This window comes from Cuculus canorus, chromosome 2 (assembly GCF_017976375.1).
Source record: "Cuculus canorus isolate bCucCan1 chromosome 2, bCucCan1.pri, whole genome shotgun sequence".
Taxonomy (NCBI): domain Eukaryota; kingdom Metazoa; phylum Chordata; class Aves; order Cuculiformes; family Cuculidae; genus Cuculus; species Cuculus canorus.
The window spans coordinates 8898330-8919834 of NC_071402.1; the positions used below are offsets into that span (position 1 = coordinate 8898330).

At 39.5% G+C, this 21505-nt stretch overlaps 1 protein-coding gene across 3 annotated transcripts in view; it reads left to right on the forward strand.

Moving 5' to 3' along the window:
- The first annotated feature begins 295 nt into the window (after window positions 1-295).
- The window catches only part of ZFAT (zinc finger and AT-hook domain containing), a 97755-nt gene continuing 76545 nt past the window's right edge, over window positions 296-21505 (forward strand). Inside the window, exons 1-2 of one of the 3 annotated variants that reach the window (XM_054059725.1) lie at window positions 296-554; window positions 13872-14042. In XM_054059725.1, the coding sequence (XP_053915700.1) occupies window positions 536-554; window positions 13872-14042 (190 nt within the window). In that variant the 5' untranslated portion in view covers window positions 296-535. Of the gene's footprint in view, window positions 555-2440; window positions 2568-13871; window positions 14043-21505 lie in introns of those variants that run through there. The other 2 variants (XM_054059726.1, XM_054059727.1) reach the window with 2 other exon arrangements.

The following is a 21505-nucleotide window of genomic DNA, read 5'->3' on the forward strand; positions in this document are numbered from 1 at the left end:
CCCGCCCCCAGCCACCCACCCGTCTCCCCGGAGCTCTGGCCCCGCCCCTCCCCCGCCCCGCCCCGTCCCTCCCCCGCCCCCGGAGCTCTGGCCCCGCCCGCTACGCCTCCGCCCAGCTCCCAGGCGCTCTGGCCACGCCCATGCCCTCCGCGGAGCTCTGGCCCCGCCCGCTCTGGTCCCGCCCCCCACTCCTCCGCCCACCTCCCAGGCGCTCTGTCCCCACCCACGGCCTCTGCCTTCCTCCCGAGCTCTGGCCCCGCCCCTTCCCTGGCCCCGCCCCCCGCCCCCCCTTTCCCCGCTACGGAAGCAGCCGTCGTGTCGGGCGCGGCAGATTCGCCATAACCCGCCGCCCGGGCCGCCTGGCCCCGCCGGCCCCAGCGATTAAAATCCCATTTCTTTATTACCAAACTGGGAGGCCCGCGGGGCCCTGGCGACCTCCAAAGTGATTTTTGGATTTTTTTTTTCCTCCCCTGCTTTCCCTTTCCTAGCTCAGGCCGCGCCGCTCCGCCGCCCTCGCCCCTCCCCCGCGGCGGCCATGGACGCTGCGGCTGCAGGTGAGCGGCGCGGGGCCGGCCTGGAGGGTGAGGGCGCGCGCACGGATCCGCTCGCAGCAGGGATGCGGGGCGGGGGGGAGGAAGTAGTTCCGGCGGGGCGGATGTCGTCACTCTGCTTCCGCACGCGAAGTAGTGCGGAGCTGGTCGGGGAGGGACGGGTACAGGGACGTGCCAGGGTCGCTCTCCTTGCATGGGGATTCCGTCGGTCAGGGAGGGGCACGGGGCAACCCCAGCGGTACAAGAAGTAGTGACTATTACAAAAAGTGGGATATTTTTTATTTAAGCTATAGTAGAGTTAGGTTCCATCTAAGTAATTGTTTCTTTTTGGAAGTTAAAACGTCCCTCTAATGAATGTCTTCTGTAAAAAGTGCTTTTTTTTCAGGCACTGTTCGTTGTTTGAAGATGGTTACGTCTTGTGTGAATTATTATGTGTGCTGAACAGATCTGTCTTCTGTAATCACCTCTGTTTGGAGGAGTCTTTATTAAGAATACAAGGTCAGGTAGAGAGTTGGAGTAAGCTCCAAATTAGGAAGAGTTTTGGTAGTTGTGAAGTTTCATAGTAACATTAAAATTAAACCTTGGAAAGTAACAGCGTTTTCATTGTTGTCAAGTTCGTAATAACATTAAAATTAGTCCTTAGAAGGTTATAGAATATGCATAAGGTTTCTGGGAAGATTTATACACATGTAAATATGTATATATGCAGACATAACTATACAAATATACATTTAAAAATTGGGAAATATATTCTGTAACCAGCTCTTTTTTTACTGCACACAACTGATGGAGATCGCTCACTCGCATTGCCCAGGCTTCATAAAGGATTCCTGCTTTGTAAAACTAAAAAATATTAGGAGAGTTTACTTGCCGGCATTTTTGGTACCGTTACAGCTTGTGTTATGTATGATCTGTGCTGAACAGATGTCCGTTCTGTAATCACCTCTGTTTGGAGTCTATCTCAAATACTGCCTCAGAGAGAGAGTTGGACTCTCTTGAAGGTCTTTTCCAACCAAGTGATTCAGTGATTCTTCTTTAAGTGAAGTTACACAGACATGACAACCATAGCAATACTGCATATGTGGTTTCTGCATTTTGCAATCCAGGTGTGTTCCTTGCAGCACAAGTCTGGGAAGTGGTGTTGCAATAATTTAGCACTAGTTAATTACCCTGTATGCTGAAATTTGGCTTTTCATTGTCATTCCCTGAGATGATGCTCTGATTTTTAGCCTCTTAAGTTATTTCTGTGCAGTGTTTACAATTAGTTTACAGCAAACAGGATTTTATGCCAAAGAGAAGGGCACTATCAGGAGAAAAGTTGTATCTAATACAAGTGCTGTGTTGTTTACTGTTGTAAAAGCATTCCAGGAGTGCTTTTTATTCTCTGAGCCATCTTTAGATGAGAAATTAATTCTCTTACTACCAGTACTACCATTGCTGATAATAAATTCGTATTTATTCAAGCACATTTGTCTTAATAAAAATGTTGTGAGGGAAGCTGAACCCAGAACTGTTAAATGTCCGCTACATTTGACGCTGCAACTACAGAACTGTATTGACTACAGGTGCATTTCTGTTAAGTGTGCTTTCAAAATTCAGATTCATCCTGATGCCAATGGCTGATCACAGAGTTTTTGCTTATTGTTTGAGAGGTGCCAAATGTTCTCTCTACCCATGGTAGCATGGCTTAAGTGACGATGCTGTTTGATAGTGTGTTTGTTGTAACTCCAGCAGTATTGTATTAAGCCACAGGAGGGCGATCTTAGAACATGCAAAAACCCAAAGTATTACTGTAAGTGTATATATTGAGGCACTTTCTTTTTAATAATGGAAAGATACTTTGTTTATATGTTTGATAAACAAATTATTCAAACCTGCTGCAGATAAATTTATTTCCTAGTTATTAGAACATCCTTTTTAATTCAGTTCTGAATTTTGTATATTCTAGCCAAGATAAGTGAGTGTGAGCAGTGTCTTCTTTTGAAGAACTTGATTTTTCCAGGAACGTTTGTAAAGGTAATGTGTTTAAAAGGAAAAAAAATACATTTGTTTTCTTTAGCTAAATTTCAGTAGTTTAGACTCAAGTTTCTTTTGACAAATCTAGTAACAAATCAGTTAAATAGTGTGTTTGGTTATGATGAGAGTGTGAGGACACACTTAAGACAAAGGAGAGAGAGATAAGAGCCTCATGCCAGTGTCCTGTTGGGACAGCTGTTTGCTCAGGTGACACAAGGCAAGCTCTGGTTTCTTAGATAGCTCTGGAGCAGGTCAGTGTAACCTGGGTTCTTAAGTTTTCCAGTAACTCAGGTTGGCAACTAAAATTGATCTATCAAAAAACCAGAACTCTAGCCTGTTACTAGTCCTTTTATCTACCTTTGTACTGGAGATACTCATATCTTTATGTCAAATATCTGGAGGTTTCCAGAGGTAGTGTTATATCAGTGAAATACAATAAACTTTGAATGCTATAGTAACTGAGCTGTGTTTAATTCTACATTGTGCATTGCTGTTGTGACTTAAACCGAGAAAGTGTAAATCAGCTGGATCTTAATTTTGTGGCATGGCCGATACATCGTGTCTCTAATAGTGACCCATAATGTATGTCCAGGTAGAGAAGTGCAAGCACGTAGGGATGTTTGTCCAGAATAGTCTCTTAGGCCTTATTGTGGGCTTGCTGAGCCCCAAATTGTGTCTTTCCACTTACTAGTTCTTTGCTGACATCCCTTCCAAGAATCTTAACACCAGGTGGGTGTGTTCCTATCTTACAGTTATATGAACGATTGCCTCCTTTCATGTTTTCTTCTTTTTACCAGGGAGTGCAGTGATAGGATGAGGGGTAACGGTTTTAAGGTTGAAGAAGGGAGATTTAGATTAGGTATTAGGAAGAAATTTTTAGGGTGAGGGTGGTGAGGCACTGGAACAGATTGTCCAGAGAAGTTGTGGGTGCTCCATCCCTGGAGGTGTTCAAGGCCAGGTTAGATGAGGCAGCCTGATCCAGTGGAAGGTGTCTCTGCCTATGTCACAGGGATTAGAACTGGATGATTTAAGGTGCCTTCTGACCCAAACCATTCTATGATTCTGTGATTCCAGTATGGGGAGAGATTGACTGAAAAGAGCAGATGGTAGTTTCAGAGAGATCATCTGCTCATCTCTTTCATGACGTGTGTTTTCTACATCATTTTACTTCTTGCCTTTTCTCCATCCCTCAGCTCCATCCTTCCCAGGCAAAAAGATTCTTGTTTACTTATATACTTCTCATATAGAAGTATGTTGTATTGTTGATTGTCCTTATCTTTGTATCTTTTAAGGATTATTTTTTCATTATTACTCTTCTTATTTTAGTCTTTCAAGTTAGAGGAACACGCTCCAGAGATGCAAGCCCAGAATGGACTTCTACAGCAGTAATCTTTCCTGATTGTTATAGGTCTGCATGTTATAGGACTATATTTTAAAGGACTGTTTATCGTAAGGTTTTGGGTTTGAGCAGTAGAGTTCTTTACTTTGTTTTGAGGCTATCTTTAAAGAGTTTGCTGGAATTGAGAAATCTTTCATAGAAAAACCTCTCCAAACCCTTATAAAACAACAGCAAATTGAAAATCTTGTTTTGCTACAGGCTTACTTTGTTTGAAGGGTTTTGTCGTACACAAATTGCTTTTTACTACAAGGATCTCAGGCAGGGTTGTTACTCTTGAGGTGTTTTTAGCAAATGCTGCATTCTGCTTTTTATTTTTCAAGTTGATAAAATTATCCGTATTGACCTGCCTTGCTGTGTTTTTATGTCTAATATGTCATGTTTTCCAATCATTATTTTGTTTTCTTCATTTGACAAAACTTTTATAACAATGCTTTTTCTTCTACTAAAGCTTCCTTTCTCCCCTCTTTAGCGATGCTAGATATTTTTCTTCTCCTTTCTAAAATCTTTGATGTTTAGCATCAAATATGATGCTTTTAAATGGTCTTCATGCTGCTTGCAAGTATTTAACTCTTCTTGGAATCTTTCTAATCCCTTTTGTGGTTTGTTTTTGTTTTGTTAAAGATGCTTTTTATCTTTATACAATTCAAATTGTTGAACATGTACATTTGTCTCCTTAACACTCTTAAAGGATTTTTGAGTGCTTCTTTAATCACAGTTACAGAGTGGGTCTCTTCAAATGCTGTCCTCTGTTTTACTTCTGATAAAGTCAAGAACTGTTTATCTTATTTTTTTTTCCTCAGGTTTTCCTGACTGCTTGCTGGTTGAAGCAGTCATTAATGGTGTCAAAACATTTAATCTTGGCATCCTCTCCCAATCTGACATTTAACCAATCTGCAAAAGAGCAGCTGCAGCCTACAACATATTGTTGTTTCTGCCTTTGTAACCTCTCTTATTCCCTTCAGTGTGGCAGTCACTCTTACCATTGTGATCACTGTTGTTCATGTAGTGCAAGCTCTCAGCTTTGCTATACAATGTGAGTATTTCAGTCCTCAGGGATTCTGTTCCTTGTTAAAGTAGCCTGTTAATCAGATTTGGCCCTAAGCCTCCTCTAGCAGATGGCATTACTTCACAAACAATGCATCCTACTCTCTGTTCTCAGTATTTTAAGGGAGTGGTGTCCCACTGGCATTACAACAATAGTTTCCAGAAACTCATTTAAATGTGTGTCTGTCGGTAGTCCTTGTGTGCTGTGAGACATTTGGGGCATGACACCTCATTAGGCTTCTTGCATTATTGTAGTTGTATGTAGATGTATCTTTTAAAATGCAACAACAAAGAAATGGAAAACAAACCAAACAATTTCTTTCAACTGTTCATTTGTTTCCTGTACTGGCTTCTGTGTCATCCTTCATTTGAGTACAGCCTTCATGATTTCACCACTGCAAGGTGAATCATCTTGATCTTTGTGGTCTTTTGCATTTGTCACCTCCCCTTCAGTCTTCAATTTAAAAGCATTTTCATAATCTCTTAAATTTTGGATGCACAAAAATTCTCTTAGTTCTGTTCACAATAGCACCACCATCATGTGTTCATGGCCCAAGCACCTCAACTAGTGGGTTTTTTTCTGCTTTTTGGTTTTGTTCTGCCCAGCAGCTGCTCTTTTCCAGGCGTTCCCAATGCACTCCTGAGCAGGGATGACGGGGCAGACACCCAGGTCTCCTAGTGATACTGAAAATGCCATCTAATAAACTCCTTAAGGCTCATTCTGGAGTTTTAGAAAGCAAGCATTCTTTATTTGAAAAGAATACCTTTGCATCTTCTCAGAAATTCTCATGTTAGCACCTTATTATCATGTTTGATATTATAATGGAGGCTTTAACTCGGTTGAATCAAGAGAGCTGGTAGTTAATAGAGCTGTGATCCAATAATTGCAGATTGCAAGATAGCATACTACAGGGGAACTTAAATACTTCTTTCTAAGCTTGTTGGACAGCAAAGCAGTGTTGTGCTTTGTTGGTAGATGAAACTGCAGTCTGTTTCTGAGTGCATTGTAATAGTTGGGTTAGCTAGCTGTAGACGTTGTTAAGGTGTTGGGTATTGGGAGTTTTTATAAGAATAAGTAGCTCATTTAGAAATATTTTTAAATCACTGCTGGATTTTAGGCAGTTCTCTCTGAATGTAGACCAGTGCTGAGATGTGTTTAGATGGGATTGTAGGGTTTGATTTTCTTTGTCCACATGCACAGCTGTTTCTGTAGGTATGGACAGAGAGATTGAAGAGTAGCACATCTTAATAGTAGAATCATAGAATCCAGGTCGAAAGGGATCTCAAGGACCATCTGGTTCTACCTTTTTAGGTGATATATAGTATAAACGAGATGGTCGAGCACCCTGTCAATCCGAGCCTTGAAAGCAGGCAGCGTAGAGGAATCTACCATTTCCCTGGGGAGATTATGCCAGTGTTAACTGTTCTCATGGTGAAAAAGTTTCTTCTGGAATCCAATTGGAATCTCCAAGGGCAACTTATACCCATTACCCCTTGTCTTTCCCATGTGACTTCTTCTGAAAAGGGAGTCTCCATCCTCTTGGCAGACACTCTTTTATGTACTGGCACATGGTAATAAGGTCTCCCCTAGGCCTTCTCTTCCGAAGGCTGGACAAACCCAGTTCTCTGAGCCTTACTTCATACGGTAGGTTTCCCAGTCCTCTGATTATCTTAGTGGCCCTTCTCTGGGCCCTTTATGACCAAAACTGAATGCAGTACTCCAGCAGAGTGGGAAGTAAGGAAGTAAAACTTGTTGGAGCAAGATCAGAGGCAACACTGTGGGGATATCCGATGGGAGTCCCTGTCACAGGCTGTCGGAGGTGGCTGCTGCTTTCCCCCTTGAAGATTTAACCAGTGGCAAAGCTGAGTGCGTATCCCAGAGACACGTTTCACGCACACCGCACACATGAGACACCAGCATGGGAGGCACTGTTTTCTACGTATAGGATCCACATAAAATGAAAGTGGGACAGTCAAAGTCCCCTTTGGAGGGCAGAGATTGAAGCTCAGTAGTGAAAGCACACACAACGAGCTCTCTAGGTTACAAGTGCACGCGCATTCGCAGATCCCCCAGGTACAAGCATGGCCTCTCTGTCTATCCGATAGCACACCGCCACACCCCAGGTCTGAGGACAGTGCCGACATTTGTGCCTCCTGCCCAGCAGCTGGCATCAGATGCACAGGCTGTGACCCATGGCCCCACTCCAGTTGTTGGTGCCGAGCCCCTTGTTCACGTTCCTCGCCCCGGTTTCCCCAGTAGCTGTGTCTGGGACATGTGGTGGTCCCAGTGGTTGAAGGGAGGGAGGGTGCATCGGGGTTGTGGTCAGCTCATAACACTTCATTTCTGCCACTCCTTCCTCCTCAATCACTTCCCCCATGCCATCATGCGGTTCCTCTCGTGGTGAGGCATGCCAACGTCACTGATGGCCTTAGCTTTGGGCAGCAGAATGCCCGTCTTGGAGTCAGCTGGAACTGGCTCTGCCTGACATGGGGGCAGCTCTTGGTGTCTTCTCACAGAAGCCTCCCCTGGGAACTAAATACATACAGTCCCACAGGTGCTCCTAAAGTATCCCATGCCTTCTTGTTCCTCTTGTTTCATTTTTTACCAGTTACAAACTCCAAGTGGCCTTCTCCAAAGCTGTGCCTGAGTTTTCTTTGGTGTCCCATCAATTAGTAACTGGAGGCTTTTGGTCCTTAGCATTGTCTATTATCTTTTGCCTTCCAATTTTGTGTCTCTGTGTATTCTTGTTCATCACATTAACTTGTTGACCTCTTTTGCACTGAAAATATCCTTGCTCAAATAGCTTTAACGAAGGAGACTCTCACCTTCTGCATACCCTTAGAAATGATAAGACTAAGAACCTTAAATAAGAAGTTGATGTTTCTGATCTCATTCTTGGCTCACTACATTCTGGTTCCTGGCTGTACCCTTGGATGCACAACAGAAGGACTTTCATACAGTTATTTTTAAGAGCTTTCATACAGAGAGTATAAAAAACCCAAACTATTCGCCTAATAAATAATTGGAATTTCAACAAGCCCTGTGTGCTGTGGTATGACTTAACCCAGGGATTGGAAAACCTTAGGAGTGAATAGAGAGTGTTACAATGGACCTGCACATCAGGTGGAGCGTTGGAGCGCCCAGGCTGCTGTGTGCTCCCAGGCACACTGCTCCCTGTTAGCTCTTGCTGGTGAACTGGAGCAGGGAGTTAAGTGACCTGTAGCAAATTGAAAATGCAGCCAGACACTGGAGAAAGAGCCGGTGTTGTGGAACCAGAAGAATAGACCCGAGGACTTGAATCTGAGCTGAGGGCATGGGTCTGTGTTTCTAAAAATTCTTAGAGAAACTACCCCCACCACAAGGCCTTTCTTTGCAAACCTTGATGTGTTCATAGATAGGAGGATAGAAGCAAAGTGGATTTAGGATCGAGCATGTGAGGAGCCACATCTGTGGATAAGTACGTTGAGATCCTCTAGTTGTTTTACTGGAGTAGAAAATGGCAAAGCAGTGTCTCAGATTGTGTCTTTCTATGATGAAGTACTGCTGCAGAAGAGATGTGGTGGTTTTCTCTGTGGTGTAATGGGTGTTAACCCTGGAAATAAAGATATATCATTCTTACTTAACTTGAGTTAAGAATACCTGAATCTGCTGATGAGATTCAGTAAGGCAGTGGTGTAGTATGCTTGTGGTAGCTTTAGATGTGACCTGTCTAATTCTTGTGAAACCTGGTAGCTATGTTTACCTCTAAGATTTTAAGCTAAGAAGGAGTATGTATAGAGAGAGTCCTCAACAGAGAGAGGCAAAGTTCTTGTAATTGCAAGAGAAAGACAGGCTGGTAATAGAAGCACAAGTTAACATTAGTAGGTAGGTTGAAAGATTGGAGGTGTATGGTAGGGAACAGGAAGAGAGAAGAGAGAGTCTGGCATGGCAAAAGAGATGCAGGAGAGAAAGGGAAAGGTTAAAAATACATGATAAGGGGTGGGGAAGGGAAAAAAAAAGAATTGGAAATGAACGAGAGAATCATAGAACTTGTTTGGGTGGAAGGGAGTTTAAAGATCATCTAATCCAACCCCCCTAGTATTATTTAACTTGAGAGATAAAGGAGTGAGTAAACTGAAGAGAAAGTTTATATTATATATGCTGAAGATGGAAGGAAATCTTTTTGATGTGATGCACCTTGTTCTTTTTCTCATTTTCACCATAAATATCACTACTTGTCTGTAAAACAATCAGAAATACCTAATTGTCATTAAAAAACAACCAACTAAACACTAAGACAAAACTCAAACAAGACAAAATCCTAGTGTAAGAATGGTGTGTAAGATTTTTAGCGGCAGGAGTTCTGTTGAGAGGTTGGTAGTGATGAGGGAGCAAGGTTTGTTTCAGCACTGTTTGGAAGGACATGTGTGGTTATGCATAGAACGATTTGGGTTGCAAGAGACCTTAAAGATAATCCGGTTCCAATCCCCTGCCTGGGGTAGGGACACTTTCTGCTGGATTCATGTTCTGAACATATTGCCGTGTGTTGTAGGAAGGTTCAGCAGGTACCTAAGTATGTGCTGTCAACTTTGTTACTCCACATGCCAATAGATATTTGATGACTTTTAATTTTTGCATCTAACTACAGAGTTTTGTTTCCTTTTAACTATTGCAGAAGTTCAAAGTCTGTTACAAAAGTTTTTGACTATTGCCTGCATTGAAGAATTTTGGATACGTTACGATGATTTATGGCATATAAATGCAGATGGATAATCTTCATTTCCGCCCTCCCTTGCTCTGTGTTTACAAAACAACCACCAATCCCATGTCTACCTTTTATGCAAAATACATTTTTCACTAGTTAATTTTAACTCTAGACTAGATTTTATCATACAATGACTGAAAGTATACCTGGTAATATTATGCTACCTAATTCCTTCAAACACTTGATTTGAGGGATTTTTCTAATATAAGTGCTTCTTTCTCCCTCTCCGACTTTAAAGGAAATCAGGACAAGTACTGTTTTATGCTTTGTGAAGAGGATTGGGAATAAGCGTATTCTAGTCTGCAATTTGCTATTTGTCTTTAGTAATCAGTTTGATAATCTCCCTTTGCTGTGTACATGCTATATATAAAGAAAAAAAAATGACTAATTAAGAAATACCCTGAGGACTTTGTGGAAGAATTAAAAAAAAAAATCAAAATGGCTTCACTTATGTTATAGCTTAATTCGGCACTTTTCCATTTAAGAAGAAAATAAGTGGTATTATTTATTTCAACGTACATTTAGCACAGTTCATGTGGGCAAACTGAAGATAATGAATTAACACAAAGCGTGGTTAGTGAACTGAACGTTCTAAATTGGTTTTGGCTGAAATTCCTGTTGTTTGTTTACCTGCATGCTTGATTACTGTTCCTTTCTTTCTCTGCATATTTAATTGCTCTCTAATTAATTGCTTTGTTGATTTCCTACATAATTAATTATTCACTAATTAATCATTGATTCTCTGCATAGTTAATTAACTTATTGCTTATTTGATTTTTACACTTAATTGACTGTAATTCATTGCTCTATTTTTACACCACCTAATTAGCAACTGGTTAATCAATTATCATTTGCTTATTCCTAACATAGATATTTAGGCCCACGAGCAGCACAGTTCATCTTCTGCTTTATAACCTTCTTTTCCAGTCATTTTTCCTAAAATAATTCCTTTACTCAGTTTTGTTTCCATCTCACCTCAGAGCAAAGTGCATGCATCTTCTGCGTGTTCTCTTGATGCTTTCTGCCACCCAGTCTGTGCACTCATAGTTTTGTTCCAGCTGGACTGCTCTGTGATGGTTTCCCATGTTTTTATTGCTACATGTGAATCCTGAATGTGTCTTAGAAAGACTTTAAACAAGAATTTGTGTAATCAGGCTCTCTACACAACCAAGCAGATGAGGTTGCATTGGAGAGCCGCAAAGGTGGTAGAACTGGAGCATCTCTAATGAGCTGAGTGAGCTTGATCTGTTTAGCCTGGAGAAGAGAAGACTGAGAGGGGATTTTATCGATTCTTATAAATAACTAAAGGGTGAATGTCAAGAAGTTGAGGTCACTCTTTTCAGTGGTGCTTAGCAACAGAACAAGGAGCGATGGGCACAATCTGGAACACAGGAAGTTGTACCTTAACATGAGAAAAAACTTCTTTAGTGTGAGGGTGACAGAGCAGTGGAACAGGCTGCCCAGAGAGGGTGTGGAGTCTCCTTCTGTGGAGATATTCAAAACCCTCGTGGACACATTCACAGAATCACAGAAGAGTTTGGGTTGGAAGGGGCATTGAAAATCATGAAGTTCAACAGTAAAAAAAAATTCTTCCTGTTATGTAAATGATATATATATGATATCTAAATTTCTTCCTGTGCAGCCTGGTGTAGGTGACCCAGCTGCTTTAGCAGAGGAGCTGCACTGGATGATCTCCAGAAGTCCCTTCAACTCCAACCATTCTGTGATACTGTAATTCTTGCTCTTCTGCCCCTCTCCAAGTCCTCAGTGGGAGGAGGATAGATCAAGTGGTGTGAGTACTGATTAAAACTGTTAGAGGAGGAGGCAGGAGGCACAAAGCAGTAACCCTGAGCTTTTAGAGGAAACAGTGAGTAGGTTGGGAAGCAGAAACAGTGCCAAATAAAGCCTCAGAGTAGAAGTATGAGCTAAATAATGGATTTTCAACGTTCAGTGTTGGTTAAGCCTTTGGAAAAATGCTCATAGGTTTTGCAGTGTGAATAATAAATGTGCATTTGCATTTGGAGAGAACCAAATTTGGAGAGAACCCTCATCCACTGGGCCAGTAACAGGCTGCATTCATTTAAAAAGAAAGACTAATACCAAGTAGAGCAGAACTAGTTCAAAGGAACTGGTCCAAAGGAACGTTCCATTATAAACATACTGCAATCAAAATAGTTGTGCGCGTGTGCTTGAGGATGCCTGAGAAGGAGCTCTGCCGAGTTCATTAGAACATGTCTAGTGTATTAGACATCTCACATAGCTGCTTGTGTGTGAAATAAAGGGGATTTAAAAAAAAAACAGGTACAGTACTCGAGTTGTTTTCAGAGATGTTTTAAAAGATGTGAAGGCATACCCTGCCTTTTAAGTTTTGAGGTAGTTGTATTGTTTCTGAAGATGTGGATGCTTTTGTTATAGTTCCGGGTGCAACAAAGTGAGAAAAAGAGCCAGCTCTGTGGTTCTTACCATTCAGAGCGTCTTAAAGATGGATTTTTATTGAGAAGGTGAACAGTGTAATTAGTGTGCCATGAAGGGAGCGGAATAATGTTGAATGGGGTGGTGATCTTTGCTTGGGATTGTTTTGAAAACAGGTCCAGAATTGTAGCTTCCCTGCTCTCTTCTCCCCAGATTCGCCCCAAAATTCACAAAATATCACTTTATTTCTGTACTCAGCCGGCTAATCTGTGTTTTGATTTGTACCTCCAATAGCATTGTTTGTTCCAATTTGATTTCAGTAAGCCTGTGTCCCTAGTTTTCCCTGGAGAGGCAGAGGAGAGAGGAGCATTTGGAACCAGTCTCTGGGCCAGGAGTTTATATACGCAGCTGAAGAACATGCGTGCTTTAAAATTCATTCCTCGTTGTTAAGTTTCATTGAACAGTGGAGGGAGCAAGGACTGTTGAAAATCAGAGAATTAAACCAAACAACAGCAGTTTTAGAAAGCAAAGTCCTCTGAATTAACTCTGCCAAAAGCTTACCAGCTTTTTTTTTTTTAGGTGGATTTTTGTGAATTATTTACTTTATATTAGCCCTTCTTTATTGTCACTTACTCTTCCGTGGCTTTGTTTCATATCACATCTCTAACACCTGTGAATTATAAAAGAAACACACAAAGTTTTTATCAAAAAAATCTGTAAAATTTCTGTTTAAAGCATTGACCAGCTAAAGGTTTAACAAAGTTCTTCACTTGCTGCTGCTTTGAAGGTTTTCAATTCGTTGCGGTTTGTTTTGAATCAATAGGAATTTTTCATAGAACTGGAATGCGTATGAAATGCTAAGTGGTTTTGTTGATGGCAAATGTTAATAAGACCTCTGAGTCTGATATCACATTTTTTGTTTTGAGAGCAAAACTTTTTTTCCTGTCCCTAAATTTCCTCCTATTCCTGCCCATTTTTCTCCATGTAGATTTTTTTTTTTTTTAATATTGGGATAAAAGAAGAAAGAACTTCGTGTTTGTATAACCTTGAAAGTGAATGACAAGAAGGAGAAAGAAAGATGATGTGGTTGCATAGCTGTCACTATCATATATGATGCAACAGTTTTGTCATCTAAAAATGCTGCGTGTGTTTTGACCTTCCTCCCCAATGTTTCTTCAGTGGTGGAGCTATGTCTGAGGATAATGACCCCTGAAACCAAGCACTTAACATTTGTAACTCATAGTGTATGCTCAGGGTAAAGTGCTAAAGCAAAAGTGACACATGAATGCATACATTTATTACAAAATATGTTTGTTTTCCAATAAATATTACTATAGTGAAGGAAAAAATTCCCTTTACCTTAGAAGGTCTTTAATCATTTTAACCTTCTTTTGTTTCCAGTACTTACATAGATAATTGGAGATTTAGACTTGCTTAAGGGAGCTAAGTAAAAAGATTAAGTACATATAGGAACAAACAGTGAAGTTTGTGAACATAAATCAGGATTTTGGGCCCAGCTTGTCTGTATTTCAGACCTATTTTGTAAAGGATAAAACACTCATCGTTTTGGCTCATTACTGGCTGTTAAGTGTATTAAGTTACCTGATAAGTACTGTGTTAGCTCAACCAAAATTGTCATAGCTAGTGGTAAAATAACTTAAATTTGAAAAATATTAACTGCTCATTTTATACTTATTTTTTCAGGAATCAATTCCATCTTCATGTGTAAGCTTTGTAACTTATTCTCGCCAAACCAATCCGAACTATTGTCCCATGTCTCTGAGAAGCATACGGAAGAAGGGACCAATGTGGATGACATCATTATTCCGCTCCAACCTCTAACAGTACCAACAAACATAAACAAAGATGGAGAAGGTACAGTCATAAATTTATGAGAGGAATGTAATTTTCGAAGTCATTTAGTTTTGTAATAAAACCCGAAGTGTGATAATTCTGCATTGTGTATGGCTATTTTTATAACAGTCACTTGTTAAAGGATTTTCACCGGACTGTGGATAACTCTAGGCTTGCTTTATTAACAACTCAGAGTTGGGCCGTCACTTCATTGAGTGGCAAAGGCCCATACAAAATCATCAAGTATGTATATACATTATATAATAGCTACTGTTTCTTCGAAAAGTTCTTAGTGTTTCTCCATTGTGTTTTTCCATGGGCTTTTAGTTCTCTATTGTTCATGATTCTTCTTTAAAGCCCACCTTGATAATTCATCTCCACTGTCTTATTTCAGTTCTCCCTCACAAGTGATGCTTCATGTTTCTCCACTGATCATAAAAATTGCTTATCTTCTTTCTTGAGAAACTTCTATTTATTCTTTAAAACTTTTAAAGAAAACCTCAAGCAGTTCCACTAACTTATACCTATATTTAATCTATGCTCATACTCAATGTAATTTAACCTTTTAATCATTAGTTATCCTTAAGAGGACAGGCTGAGAGTTGGACTTGTTCAGCCTGAAGAAGAGAAAGCTCCAAGGAGACCTTATAGCGACCTTCCAGTACCTGAAGGGGGCTACAAGAAAGCTGGAGAGGGACTATTTAAAAGGCTTGTAGTGATAGGACTAGGGGCGATGGGTATAAACTGGAGAGGGACAGATTTAGACTAGACATAAGGAAGAATTTCTTCACTATGAGAGTGGTGAGACACTGGCATAGGTTGCGCAGGGAAGCTGTGATATTCAAGGCCAGGTTGGATGGGGCCTTATGCAGCCTGATCTAGTGGTAGGTGTCCCTGCCCGTGGCAAGGGGGTTGGAACTAAATGATCTTAAAGGTCCTTTCCAACCCAAACTATTCTATGATTCTGTGATTCTGAGATTGAATCAAATACCTGTTCTAGGTCTGACATTTGTTGCACAACCTGTTGATTCAGCTGGACTGGACTTCAAACCAACCATAGAAAAGGCTGTACATAATTGAACAGTATTCAGGACTATACGTAACTAAGCAGTGTTCTTATAACTGCCCTAAAGGTTACTTTCCCCACACCGTTTCTGATTATACTCTTAACACAATATTCTGTTCATCACAGTCCACTAACAATAATATTTAAGTTTTATATCAATATATTCATCATATCTCCTTATTTTCCTTAACAACTATACTTTCTTATTTTCCTTAACATCACTGTACAACTGCCAACCTGAATTTCATTCAGTGTGGAACAGATCAGAGGACAGGTATGCATAAACTCAGGATGTGATAGGGGATGATGACATTGGTCAATTAATTTTAAATGTCAAGTACAGCAATGTCTGTCTCCTTCAGCTTTAATTTGAGCTGTGTAATTGCAGTGGGAAGATTGTGTAATAGTACTAAAAAGCAACCAGGACACTGTGAATGGAAATCTCGAGGCTTAGAAATGGTGTTTTGATTTGAGGTGTCTAACTTGTTGCTTGTTGTGCCTCAGATAATATTAATAGTTCTATTCCAGAAAGGAAATGGCATGATTCATAGATTTATAACTGTGCCTTCATATTGGCAGTATTGAATAAAGCAGTCTGGTAGTAAAAGGATGGATTAGTTTTACTCTGCAGTGGAAGAAGTTACATTCATTCCATTTTTAACTGATTATAATTGCAATTCTTTGTAGTGCTGGCAATAAGTTCCAAATAATTCAGACCTCATAATTATATCTTGGTTTAAACTCTTACTGAGCAATGGATTTATTTTGTTGGCAAATCTCTTATTTAACACAACTACTATGACTTTGCAATCATCATGATTTCTGCATTTTCATAAGTCTATGCTTATGAATAAAAACAACTCTGATGTCATACTGAAAATCATTAGCATATGCATGTGATAGTTCTTCATTTATTTACCAGCTGTAATTATAGTAACTTCATCAGCACCAGAAGATAACTCTAATAATGGTCATATAGTGTTCAACTATAGCTGCTATCTCCTGAGGTGATTGGTGAGGAAAAATTGCACCAGAGTGTTATTTGCCTAAAATAAACAGTACATCAGAAGAAGGTGAATAAATATAAGATCTACATCAAGTTTCAAAATTCCATTCCAAGGCATGCAGAATGCTTCTTGCTTTCTTTAACCTTTCTTTCCTGTTAGCCCTTAACTAAACTGTATTTCTAAGCACGGTGAGAATGGTGCTTTGTAACATTATTATTTCTGTTAGTAAAAAGGCTCTCCTGTAAACGTCTTTTTGCATTTGTGTCAGGGACTGTCTGTGCTTTCTGTAATCTATATTGCTAAGCATGCATTGTACATTTATGAGAGTAGTATGTAATTACCATTATGGTCTGAAGCAGCAGAAATCAGACATATGCAGCTTTTAGGAAAATAACTTTGCAAATCTAATTATGTAAAATATAACGTTCATATGTGAAGTTACATAGTCATAAGTTACCTTTTTCATTATTCCTGGTGAATACTTTTTGTCATCTGATATGATGCCATGGTGCCTCCACTTTCGGATTATGTAGCCCAACTCTTTGCCATCTGCTGTCAGTAAGAATGTCAAGGTAAATTACTTCCACACAGATTTCCACTCATACTTTAATATTTCTTCTTTCCCATCACACAGATTGATTGGAGAAAAGGATAGTCTGATCTGAAGTCCCATTCAATTATTTCCTGTGTTCTGTTTTGTTTTTTTTTTTTTTAAAAGGATATTTCACAGTTTACTGTAGACATTTAAAGAGATCTTCTGTCAAAGCATCCATGTTTTCCCTCCTCTTATGGAATCTGCAGCAGATGAAAAATAAAAAAGTTATAGTATACAATACTTTTCTCAGTGGGTCCTGCTTTGTGGTAATTCAGTATTGCCACTAAAAGGAGAAGTTATTGATGAATGAGAGTCTTAGAAATTACAGATTCCGTTTGGTACTCGTCGGCTGATAGATGAACATCTTTGTGTGCCTGCCCCAGGCGGGGGCACTGGGACTAGGTGATATTTAAGGTCCCTTCCAACCCAAACTATTCTAAGAGTCTATGATTCTAAACACTGTAGATACACTAGAATTGATATAGACCAGGGAATGCTGAGTTGTTAATGGAGTTCTGTGTTCTGCCTGAGTAATAAATTAATGATTTTGTAAGTACTGTGAACAAGTATACTGCTAGGAAAGTAATATGTATTTGTTACTTTAATGTTATTTTATTGGCAGTGCTCTCTGCTGAATTTTATTTAGTCGCGCCACTTTCCCTTAGTTAGGTTGTGATATATTTAGAGTTGATTTTTCCTAACCAGTTTTGTAGAATGATGTTAGAATTTTTTTATCGAGGGTACTGGGCAGATGTTGCTGTTAAGCAAATTATGCCTCAGTCACATTTTGTCCAGCACTGGAATGTGGTGTCTTTATTTGGGAAATGATGGTTATTTACTGGTTAACAGTAGTCACTCATACTCTACTTTCGCACACGGTTTCCTTTCATATCTTTTCATAATGATCTCTATCTCCTTCAAAGTGCCTGTCAAAACTTTCTGCTTTTATTTTCTTGCTTCTGCTTAGTCAGACTGGTAATGGGTTCAGGGACAGCATGGATGACCCTAGCTTCATCTAGTCATAATATTATCATAGAATAGTTAGGGTTGGAAGGGGCTTTGAAGATCGCCTAGTTCCAATCCCCCTGCCATGGGCAGGGACATCTCACTAGAGTGAATCGCAGTTTAGTTTCAGGCTATATCTGCGTTATAGGATACATGCGCTCAGCAGCACAATCTCCTGGCCTGACATAATGATTGTGAAACTTGGAAGAAAGTTAATATCTGGGTATAATAATTTTCTCCAAGGAGTTTAACTCTTGAAGGTCACTTAAAAAATTGGCATATGCATCTGCCTCATCCTTACTTGAACACAGGATGCAGCTAGAGCATGCATTCAGGCTCGAGGATAAGAGGTGTTCCTAGGTGCTGTGGTGTATGCACATACCAGTAACAATATGAGGCTGTGGATGATATTTATTTGTATTTAGATTTGTATGACACTTTGTACAGAAGATTCTGAATACGGCCATATGCTCTTGTAATTCATTAAATAAAATGTAAACTTTTTATATGGACATTTGAGGAAGAATTCATGTTGCATAATGCATCTAGTTGTTAAAATTTACTCAGAATGTTTAAGCGAATGTGCAAGTGTTTTGTGACTTTTCATGAACTTTTTTTTTGACTCATGCTGCAGCTGGGAGAGTGGTGACTGTGTTGCCTGCTTACTTGCATGGGTTTGGAGAAAAAAGGCCATTTTATAGGGATCACTTACCATAGAATAGAATCATCATAGAATCATAGAATAGTTTGGGTTGGAGGGGACCTTAAAGATCATCTAGTTCTAAACCCCCTGCCATGGGCAGGGACATGTCCCACTTAGATCAGGCTGCCCAAGGCCCCATCCAGCCTGGCCCTGAACACCTCCAGGCATGGGATCCTCTCCTCTTCCAAAGTCAGAGATATTTACCCCATTACAACATTAAAATGGTTTGTTGAAGATGTTTTGTACATGTGTAGCTTGAGTTTATACACAGAATGAGTTAAAACTGAGAGGTAGAAAACCAGAGGAGAAAATTCCATTATATTCGTAGAGTGTATAGTCTTAATGATTTACTGCATTTTCCTCTACATAATAAAGTACTTTGGAAAATCCTACCCTTTAAGAGTGTTGTCCTTTAGTGAACCAGTTTTAGTAAAGCCTGGTTCTTAGGCAGGCACTAAGGACCATTAAGCCTGGTGGAATCTACAGGGCTGGCGTGCCAGGATCTACATGATCTATGGTCTAATGTATGAAGAGTTAAAAATCCTCAACAGTAGAGTTATTTAAATTTTATGCTTACTTTTATTCAACATTATTTATTTAAAAAATGAACTTTAAATTAATTTGTCTAGGCCCTAGTGCTCTGGGTTTATGTAGCATGATCCCAGACAAATAATTCCTGAGAATGATCATAGACCTTGGTAGAATATTATTGCAGTATCTATATATCTACGTATCTATATCTATCTATGTATGTTTTGCTTAGCTAAACTGCAAGGGATTAATTAAATGTAATTCTGCTGCATGATAACATGAAGGCCTCATAAATGAAAATGTTTTGTGCTACTCATGTTCTGAACATTTTTGAGACAATTGATTATTAAATAGACTGATTTTAAATAATTCCTGTGAAGGAACAGTGCAAAAATAGACTTACATGGGGTTTTTTTTTGCTTTATTATCATTTCAAAGTGCCTTATAAATGTCTTTGAGTACATAATTATATAGCATAGCACAGGATGTCTTCTTGAATATTGTGCGCATCCAATATCAGTCAACGTAATCCCCAGAAACAACTAAGATGTTCTTCTGGAACAGGATCTTACTTTCAAAATGTTCTTAATGAGTGATTTAGAGCTTCTACTTCTGACTAAGCATCCTGGAAATAAATGAGGTTATTTATTTACTTATTAAATATACTACTTTATTTTTAACAATGAAGTGGTTTCTTTTTTTCTGGCAGGTGATAATTCTTCTGATTGGCTTGATTATGTGCTAGCAGAGGAATGACTATGTAGTGCTATTCAGTTACTGTGTATTGTTAATGTTAGATGATGCTTTGATATGTGAGTGGTGCAATGCAGTTTGAACGGCTATCGGGGTAATCTGGATAGAGAGAGGCAACTAGCATTTTATGAGAGTGGAGAGACACTGGAGCAGGTTGTCAAGGGAAGCTGTGGATGCCCCATCCCTGAAGGTGTTCCAGGCCAAGTTGGATGAGGCCTTGGGCATCCTGATCTAGTGGGATGTCCCTGCCCGTGGCAAGGGGGTTGGAACAAGATGATCTTTAAGGTCCCTTCCAACCCTAACTATTCTATGATTCTATGTTTCTATGATTTTATGGTCATGTGCATTGTTAAAAACTTAATTCTAGCATTGCTAATTCGACGTAGATAGTGATATGTTTGGTTCTGGAATGAGGAAAACAAGGTGCAAGGAAATCAAATGACTCCCATAAGTCTCAGAAGTTCTGGTGATGTAGCGGTTGTCCGTATGAATCCTCCTGTTCCTGTGTATGTTGGTACCCAGTGCTTGCCACCAAACCTTCTCAGACGTTTGAGAATGGCTTTAAATTCTCCTTCAGTTAAGCTCATTTACGAACACCTAAATTTACACATTCTGTGTATTCCTTTATACTATTAGTAGTCACAGTGGCAAGAGCTACAGTTTTGTAGGCTCTAAAAGAGGATCTACCACCAACATTCTAAAGGAGGAAGTTTACACATTCTGTGTATTCCTTTACACCGTTTGTAGTCACAGTGGCAAGAGCTACATTTTTTGCTTTTCCACTTGCATATCAGTTTTTGTGTAATTTTCTGTCTTAGTCTGAAAATGCTTTTCTATTTTTTCATTAAGTTTACATTACACCAGTCAAGAAGCAGCATACTTCTTTTACCTGATTCTGCTTAATTTCTTTTTGTTGGGTAATCTGATGATTATGTTGTAAAAGAATATCATACACTGAGAATATGGTGGTTGCTTTCACTCTTCATATCCTGAAATTTAATTGTTTTATAGTAACATAAGCAGTATTAACATCTGTATTCCTCATATTATGTTTGAAACACTGGCAAACTGTGAGCTCCTTACAGGTTGACATGAGGATAAATATTATTTGCTTGTTTTAATTGCATATTAATTGTTTAACTCAAGGCATCGAATACTGATTGCTGCGATTGATGGATGTCAAAATAATGTGAATGGTAGGAAAGAGAAGTTTTGACAGCACCGAAACCGCCCCTGTCTTTTTGACTGATAATCAACAAAACCACTTTCACAGGAGTGTAGTAGCATAGAAATTCAGATCAATGCTGATGGAGGCTTTCTAATAGTTAGGTGAAAAGGCTACTTATTTTTGTATTCATAATGAGGCTTTTAGTGTTTTTATTACATTATATTTAAGCAGACAGGTACTCAGTTGCTCCTATAACAAGACAGAATGCCTTCTTTTCACTTGGTATTAATTGCATAATTAACTATGGTCTCAGTATGTGGGTTTTTTTTCTGGTATACTTAACGGAAATGTTGAACAGATTTTGAATAAAATGCTGCCACCACCTCCTGTTCTCTTCCATCAAGATCTTCCATCAAGATTCCTTGAGGTCATTTACTTTTCCGTATGCTCTAAGTCAACCAATTTAGTAAGGTCTTTTTTTTTTGTATTTTTTTTTTCCTCTTTTCATTATTTTTCAGACTTTTACATTGTCAGTCTCAATTGATAAAGCAGATGAATACTTGATAAAAAGCTTTAGGCAGCTCTTAATCTTTATTCTTGATATATACAGGTTTTGGTGAGAGTAAGAGCAGGATAAATGTAAGTTTCCCATGAGG